Source organism: Erithacus rubecula, assembly GCF_903797595.1.
Source record: "Erithacus rubecula genome assembly, contig: scaffold_96_arrow_ctg1, whole genome shotgun sequence".
In the NCBI taxonomy this organism is placed as follows: Eukaryota; Metazoa; Chordata; class Aves; order Passeriformes; family Muscicapidae; genus Erithacus; species Erithacus rubecula.
Window position 1 is genome coordinate 137,312 of NW_027635362.1, and position 8,688 is coordinate 145,999.

Sequence of the window (8,688 nt, forward strand, 5' to 3'; positions counted from 1 at the left end):
AAGTTCAGCTCCACCAGCTCCTGCAGGAGAGGTGCTCTTGGCTTTTTTACAGCTTTCTTCCAGTAGGAAAAAAACCCCAAACCAAGAAAACACATTATAAAAATAACATCATTTGGAACATTTCACTTACAGCTATAAATACAGGGTTCTGCTTGGGCCATGTGAGCTTATGCACCAAGAGCCAGCTCCGTGAGAACAATGAGTATTTCATCATCTAAATTTAATCTCCACAGAAAACACGGGAACACAGGAACACAGTTCCACCAGCCTGGTTCACTTGTGTGGTCTCACTGCTATCAATGGGTCTATTCACGTGAGTCAGGAATGAGGAATGGGATCCAAGTGCATTACATCAGCAAAATTAAGAGTGCCCCAAACTACCCACAACACATACACTGATTAAAAAAACAAAAAAAGAACCAAAAAAAAAAAAAAAGGCAAAAAGACAATGAGACATCTTGTTGAGGAAAAGCTTTCTTCCCAGACTCCACAGTATATCAGGATGGTCTCCATGGCCAGGTTTTTATCACACATTGAAATCACAGAGTCGCCAACTTGGCTCATTAAAAAAAGAAAACAACCCTCTAAGAATTTTTTTTATGAGAACAAAAATCTATCTCATTCTGCTATTTCCAGCAAAGCTTCTTATTTCACAGAAAGTTCAGACTTTGACCCATGTATTAAATTCCCAGTAGAGGCTCAGAGCATCTCTCTTTGTTGAATAAATCCTCACAAATATAGCCTTGGACTGAAATCTAAAGTTTCAAATGGTTTTCTGTAAGAAAGGGTGCATTGTAACACTTGGCTAATATTTGCACTCTTTTAAAAACTCCTGAACAGAACAAGTTTAAGTCTAAGTCCAAGGTCCTCTGCTAACTGAAATTCTGATTGTCTGTGATGAAAGCATTACAAATATTAATGGACAACTACATATGTAAAAATGATGGCACACACCGGAAAAAAGCATTACTTTTCTCCAAAAAATCCATGAAAGTATGGGAAACCACTAAACCCATTAAATTCTTAAAAAAAAAAAAAAAAACAAAAACTAGAGCAGCAAATTTTCTGCAATAAAAGGAATGCACAAAAAAGTGAACATAAAAACCTACATGCTGGAGAAAGCCAGTATGTATCAATACATCTTCATATACTGTAGCAATACATTTTTATATATTGTATCAACATACATTTATACACTATAATACATATATACACTTTATACACTATATATACATATATATATATATGTTTGACATTATCCTGATCAAAATAACAAAAGTCATATGGAATTCAGTTAATGAAAAAATACATACAGCAGAAGTACTTTTCTTACAGAAAACAGAATTTGTCAGTGCAATTTCAGAAGACATGTTTGGTTCATAAGCATACAAGTCGGAACAATACATGCTCAGAACTCCTTAAAATATCTGTGGATTCCACAAGTGGAAATATTTTTAAAAAATTTAAATCACACACTCATCTTACATGTGCTATAGGATGAAAATTTATTAATTCACAGATCTCAAGTGTAACTGAAAAAATGGGGAAATCATCATAAAAGAAGTGATCTTAATGGGGTCCTTTGGGACTAGTCTTAGCCCTGTGCTATTTAAAAATTTGATTAATGACCTAGAAACAATATTTAGTTATTATTGTAGAGGTTTGAAATTTATGAAGGAGCAGCAAATAATGAGAACTGATCATTAATACTGGCAGATACTTCTGGTTGCTGTATGCAACTGACAGATTTTGTAATGAAAATACTAAGCCAAGGATCAAGAACAAAGGCTAATGTGCTATTTCAGCCTAAAGAGTTAAAAGTGAACCTGGGATATAAAACCACAGGCAGTTTCCCAGAGCAGGAGGGATTGAATTTCACAGTGACACCACCACATTCACTGCCTGGTCCTGCCCACAGCTGAAAAAAGGTTTTGATAGATTGGCCAGGATTCAGAGATTCACAGCCCCATTATGAACATTGGCCTAAACCCTCATGTCAACCTAGGCACTGTTATGGTCTTGGACCTGTGTAAAAAATTTGATTCCTGTGCTGTTAAAGGATGTTCCAGCTTGTGGTGGTTGTCAACAGCTCAAAAAGTCCACCAAGAGTCTGTAAAAGTCAACACTCTGGTTGTTTTACCTTGCTAGTTCTCCACTCCCAGCCATCTCCTATCTGCTGTGAATGTTTAACAAAGTCTTCACAGTACTGCTTGAATCTCTTCTCCTCCAGAAAGAAGCCTTCTTCACCTGCCATGCTACAGGATACCTGCAGAGCAAACTGAAGGTCAGGGCTGGCACACAAAAAGAACACCAAAACTTTCATTGATTTATAGCAACTGAAGAGTGAAATAACAAATATAGGGAAAAAAAAAAAAAAACCAACTTATTGCTTTAAATAAAACAAAGACTTTTCTTCCATTCCATCAGGGAATCATGGATCTGCAGAACAGCTGAGGCTGGAAGAGACCTTTGGTCCATTCCCCCTGCTCACAGCAGTGTCAGCAGGTTGATCAGGATTATCTCCATTTGGGTTTTGATTATCCCTATGGAGTGAGATGCCACAGCCTCTCTAGGGAACCTGTTTCAGTGCTCAATTACCACAGCAGGGAATATTTTTTTATTCTGTTTGTACTGGAAAAATGTAGTTATCAGTTGGTGCTTGTTGCCTCTTGTGTTGTCTTGACTGAAGCAAGTCTGGCTCCCTCTTCTTTATTCCCTCCCATCACGTATTTATGGACATTTAGAAGACCCCACTGACCTTTCTATTCTTCAGGTTGATTCATCCCAGTTCTCACAGCCTCTCCCCATACCCCAAATACTCTTAACCATCTTTGGGGCTGTTTGCTGGCCTGGTTCCAGCACAGTGATGTCTTCCCTGTACTGGGCAGCCTGGAGCTGCACTTTTAACATGTATTTTCTTAATAGTGTAGTGCAGCTCTCTGTGGCCCAAAAATATTGTTTTAAAACCTTCCCTGACCTTCAAACGGTTTTCTCACAGGGTTTTGAGGATCATTTTTTTTCTCGGAGAATCTGGTCGTTTTTACTTGCCCCGCCCACTCTCCCCCTGCCCATTTCAATGAGGATATGTCATAAACAGAGCTGGTTTAATGTGTCTGTGGTCATCAGGCAGCACTGCAGCACCACAGACAAATCACTGAATCACATAAAACTCATCTTGCTCCACGGGCAGGGACACCTCCCACTGTCCCATTGCTCCAGCCCCAGTGTCCAGCCTGGCTTGGTCACTGCCAGGGATCCAGGGGCAGCCACAGCTGCTCTGAGCACCCTGTGCCAGCCCTGCCCACCCTCCCAGGGAAGGATTTCTTCTCAGTATCTACTCTTAACCTACTCTTTCAGTTTAAAGCCACTCCCCTTGTCCTGTCAGTGGCTATCACAATAACCTGTAACTATTACAACCAGATCACACCCTTCCTCAACAAGAAATACAAGTGACACAGCACCTCATGCAGTGCTCATTATTTTTTCAGTATCTGACCCTCAGTCAAGTCATCATCCTATCTGTCCACAACAAAAATTATTCATTATCACTTGAAACATACTACTCTCATCAGCAGTTAACCCCAGGCTCTGCTGCTCTGTGCCTCTTGGATGCCAGGAAAGGGGGAAAGCAGGAAGCAGACAATGCAGGTGTATCTGCAATTCCCTAAGTGCCCTGATGACGAGCTGCAAACCGACTTCATTGAAAAACGTGAGGAGTGCCCGGTTCCCTCAGAGGGTTGAAGCAGAGTTGTGCGCTTGTGGAAAACGGCGGCTGTGAAGAATCACGGAATGGCAGAGTATTTGTGAGGGTGTGTGGGGATGATGTGGCCCGTTCCGTGTGCAGCTGGGCTGGGCTGGCTCCTCACAGGGACACCCCGGCCCTCCCTGGGCAGCTGCTCAGGGCTCTCCATGCACACCAGCTCTGCTCTGCTGGGCTGCACTGATGGCACTGCTGCTCACGCTGCTCTGGCAGCACGGAGCACAGCCCGGCCCATCCTCTGACAGCCCTGGAGATGTCTGTAGGATTGAGGGGATCCCTCTCACCTTCCCCTCTCCAAACTCTGTGGAAGAGCCCCGATCCCCACACGGGCCTGGCCGGCTGAGGGAGCCCAGCCAAGGAGCCCCGCACAGCTTTTTCCTTTCTCTCCTCTCCTCGCTCTTCCCGGCCCCGGCGGACAGGGTCGGGGAGCGCGGGAGGGACCAGCCCCGCCCGCCGCCCCTCACGTACCGTGCGCTCCTCCTCCTTTTCCTTTTCCTCCTCTTTTTCCTCCTTTCCTCCTCCTCCTCCCGCCGCTCCGGGCGCGCGCCCGCCGCGCATGCGGGGGGGGGGGGGGGGGGGGTGCTGGCTGCGCATGCGCGGCGGGCGAGGGCGGGAAGGGGAGGCTGAGGGGGGTGAGAGGGAACGGAGGGGTTGAGGGATGAGGGGATGGAGAAATGAAGGATTCGCAGGAGTGAGGGGTGAGATCATGAGGGAATGAAGGACTGGAGCAGTGAGGAAATGGGGGGAGGAGAGGGGTGAGGGAATGAAGGAATGAGGGGATGAGGGAATAAAGGAATGAAGGACTTGGAGGAGTGAGGGATGAGTTCATGAAGGGATGAGGGAATGAAGAAGTGAAGGGATGAGGGAGTGAAGGAGTTGGAGGAATGAGGGATGAGATCGTGAGGGAATGAAGGAATGGAGGAATGAGAAAATGGGGGATGAGAGGGGTGAGGGGATGAAGGACTTAGAGGAGTGAGGGATGAGATCATGAAGGGGTGAGGGAATGAGGGGATGAAGGAGTAAAGGGATGAGGGAATGAAGAAATGAAGGAGTTGGGGGAATGAGGGATGGGATCATGAGGGAATGAAGGAATGAGGGATGAAGGAATGGAGGAGTGAGGAAATAGAGGGATGAGGGCATGAGGAAATGAAGGGATGAAGGAGTGCAGGGATGAGGGAATGAAGGAATAAGGATTGGAGAAATGGGGGAATATGAGACATGAAGGAATGAAGAAGCGAAGGGAAGAGGGAATGAAGGAGTGAGGAAATGGGAGGATGAAGGGATGAGGGAGTGAGGAGATGAAGGAATGATGGAGTGAGGAAATGGGAGATTAGGGCATGAGAGGGACCGAGGGAATAGCAGGATGAGGGCTGAGAGGGATAAAAGGGGATAAAGGGAATGGGAGGGATGAAGGAATGAGGGGAACATGCAGGGTATGGTCTGGAGGGCTGAGGGTGGCACAGATGAGGGCAGCAGGGAATGAGGGGATGATATTGTTTATTTTTGGGGTTAATACAGTCACCTGTGCACTGTCCTTCCTAGGCCATTTCCAGGAAATGTATTCCAGTGTTCCTTCCACTACCCACCTGTGCTGTTTCTGTAATTCCCTGTAGCTCTGAGAACTTGGGAGGGGTATCAAAGCTGTTGTGCTACGCAAATGCTGGGGGAATTATTTTTAAATTAAAGTCTTAAACCATACATTTTTCATTGGTAAAATCTTGTCTGGCACAGCTAAGCAGTCCAAGGTAGTGTGTACAGAATCCACTGCAACAGGATAGATGTAAAATCTTTGTTTTAGCTTTAAACTGCTCTTTTAAATAGTTGTAAGATTGTTGTGTTATAGTAAACCACAGCTACTCCACCAGTTTGGAAACCACACTAGTCAGGGAGAGCTTCTGTATGCAAATGGTGTGTTGTGATGTGACATTTTCCCAACTGTGCACTTCCTATTTTCCTTGTAATTTGATGGGTGTGGAGAGCTCAGGAGAACCAAAGCTTTTTTTTTTTTTTTTTTTTTTTTTTTTTTTTTTTTTTTTTTTTTTTTTTTTTCTGAAATATTCCTGAGGTAAAGCATTTCTCTTTGTTCTCAAAATTCCTGTTAGCAGACAAGCCTTTCAAATAAATACCAGGGTTCATGTGTAAAGATGATTTTCACCACTTGTGATCAAGGAAATGTTCTGTCTAAGTTTGCAGCTTTCAACATTGGGTGAATACATAAGCAAAGTTTTACTTCCTAAAGTTATTATGGAGAATCATTAATTGTATTATGTGCTTTGAATAGATTATGGTGCCTTCATAGATTGGTGTTTTCACTGCATACATAATTTTAAAAATCAGCTGCACGGTTTGGGTGATGCCATTATAGCTACAGGCTGTGATGCTATAGCCCTTATTTAATCACCAATATTAATTAATTATTTATATCATTCTTTTCTCTTTTTTTAATTTGGTGATTAAAACATCGTGTTGTCACCCACCCCTGAGTTTTGGGGAAGGCTTTTTGCACCGTGGAGTGTTCTCTCTCCAGGCCATTTTTTGCTAACAGTAAATGCTTGTGGTAATGAGAAAACGTCACGTAATGTGCATTTCCTTGGAAGCTACAGCTCCTGATTTCTAATTTTAGCTTTGTTACTGTCTCTCAGGATTATCTTAGGGAAGAATCATGGGGTTTGAGACATGGCTCATACAGAAAGTGGCTGAGAGGGCCCTGATTTTGCGTTGAAGTTGGCAAAGGAGTTGCCATGGCTGGAAAAATAAGGCTGAGCAGAGGGAAATTCTGTTCTTGCAGCACCTGGTATCAGCTTGGTCATCTCCAGTCCTGTTGCCAGGGCACTGCAGTAGATTGCAGTGTGTGCCTCTTTATCAAGGGAAATGCATCTGCTGAGGATCTGAAATTACTGGACAAGAAGTCCCAAAGTGGGGGAGTCTCTCCTCTCTCTTCCTCCTTCGGCCTGGAAAAATGCCTCGGGTTTCCAACTCATCTCTGCCACACAAGAGCATTAATAGCCCTTGTGTCACTGCTTAGATGTTTTTACACTTAAATGCATTCAAAGCTCATTAGACCATTTAATTTTCTTCTAAATATATCATCATGTATTTAGAATATATATAGTTTTCATATATTATCATTGATGTTGAATGACCAAAATCATTGACACAAATACCAAATTGTTATCAAACACCAAAAGGAAAAATTTTTTCAGAGTGAATTACAGTTGTTGTAAGAACTTTGTTGATTGGGAATTTTAGAACTAAACTAAGTAGAGATTGTGGAGAATAATCCTTTATCAGCCAGACTGAATGACCTCTGAAATGTCTTTTTCATCTCTTCATCCTGCTCTTTTGTCCCAGGAAATGCAGCTCCTGCCCAAACCCCTTGATCAGTCGAGCAGTTCATGCAGCACTCCACTCTCCAAAGGAGGGAAGGTGACATTACAGCTCCCAGACTGGCAGAATTAACACCATGTACCCTTCATTCCGTGAATCTTCCTCGGTGTGCTTCATCTCCTGACAAAGTACTTCTTCACAGCAATTCTAATTCCACCTCTTACACTTTGTTCTTTGATTACTCTTAATTCCTGACGCTGAGTGATGTTGCTAGGACAAAAAGGGATAACAATTTGTTATTGGCAGCACCTGGCAGTACCTGCATTGCAAAGTTTTATAAAAAAAAAAGAGTAGTGCCATGTGGATCCAATCAGAAATAATGGTGTAGCCAAAGCAAATTGCTTCTGAAAATGTTTTGTGAGGCTGCTGGACAGCATGCTCAAATCATTTCACTTGTGGTATAAGACAAAGTTTCTTTGTTTTCTGTACTAATATGTAATAAGAACTAAAAATAAGATATTCTGCATTTTTCTGCTATGTTTGTTCAGGAGACTCAGTAGTCAAAATTCTGTGCCCTGATAGAACATAGTAAGTGGACAGTTACTCTTTCAAAGTTCTTAACAAACTCTGTTTTCCAGTAATCACTGTAATACTGCTCTTCTTTTGTGAGGTACACAAGAAGTGTTATTTTTCCTTTTGCTGGCAGAAAAGGAGAAATAAAGTGACCTGTTGCAGACTGTGGTAACTGCTGGGCTGGTGAATGGAGATAAATTTTGTCAACTCGTATTGACAACTCGACTGTTTGAGCTCTTGGGCCCTGTGACTGTGCTGAAAGTTCAAAAGGAAATGAACTGAGAGGTGCACAAACAGCATTCATTTTTCATGAAGGTTTTTTTTCCACTCCAGTGGCAAAAGTTTCCAATCAGCGCTGAAGGAAGTACAGTCACAATGCAGCAGTTGTTTCCACCTTCTTTTTTTAGCAATTTTCCCTACCTTTTTTCATTTTACATAAAAGTTGAATAAATCTTTCAGAGTTCAGATTAATATTTTTTCTTTTTATTTGGTATTCTCTTTCAGTTACTTCCATGTTCCTGTCTTGTTTTCTATTATTTTCTTCCTTCTATTAGCCCAATATATATCAAACTCGAGACAGGCTATCTAGGAAATACTGATGCCATTCATACAAAAGGCAGCAACAGTTGAAAGTCTCAAAAATGTTGCTCCTGGGCAGGGAAATTGAATTTGGGGGGTGTTGCAGCTAATGAGAAGGGCTGGTTGATGCAGAAAGATTTTTTTTTTTTTTTTTTTTTAATTTAACTCATAAGTTCTTGGTCAAAACAGCATTAAAGTATCTGTGGACAATGGAGCAAAGGTCATTATTACATTAAATTACAGTAAGAGAATACACTTAGAATAACAGTAAATATATATCTAATTCTCATAAATATGCAAGTTAGGGTTTCCAAACTAAAATACCAGTGTCAAGTTTGCTAAAAAATCAGAAACAAGTGCAAAGTGCAGTGTGTGAAATATTTTTGTAGGTGGATCAGAACTAGGATTAATTTTAAGCAAATAACATAAATGAAGCCTATTGCTGGTAC

General features: G+C 42.1%; 1 protein-coding gene and 1 long non-coding RNA gene across 4 annotated transcripts in view; one reads left to right on the plus strand and one right to left on the minus strand.

Moving 5' to 3' along the window:
- The window catches only part of ATG10 (autophagy related 10), a 58,783-nt gene extending 54,464 nt beyond the window's left edge, over nucleotides 1-4,319 (minus strand). For 2 of the 3 annotated variants that reach the window (XM_079333341.1, XM_079333339.1), the window contains exons 1-2: nucleotides 4,229-4,319; nucleotides 2,141-2,266 (exon numbers count right to left, since the gene is read on the minus strand). In XM_079333341.1, coding sequence (XP_079189467.1) covers nucleotides 2,141-2,266; nucleotides 4,229-4,318 — 216 coding nt within the window. In that variant the 5' untranslated portion in view covers nucleotide 4,319. Of the gene's footprint in view, nucleotides 1-2,140; nucleotides 2,267-4,044; nucleotides 4,172-4,228 lie in introns of those variants that run through there. The other variant, XM_079333340.1, reaches the window with a different exon arrangement.
- Nucleotides 4,320-5,466: 1,147 nt separating this feature from the next.
- Nucleotides 5,467-8,227, plus strand: LOC306816907. The gene is made up of 3 exons (XR_013777809.1): nucleotides 5,467-5,668; nucleotides 7,112-7,275; nucleotides 7,794-8,227. It is a non-coding gene; the product is annotated as an uncharacterized lncRNA (long non-coding RNA).
- The last annotated feature ends 461 nt before the right edge of the window (nucleotides 8,228-8,688 follow it).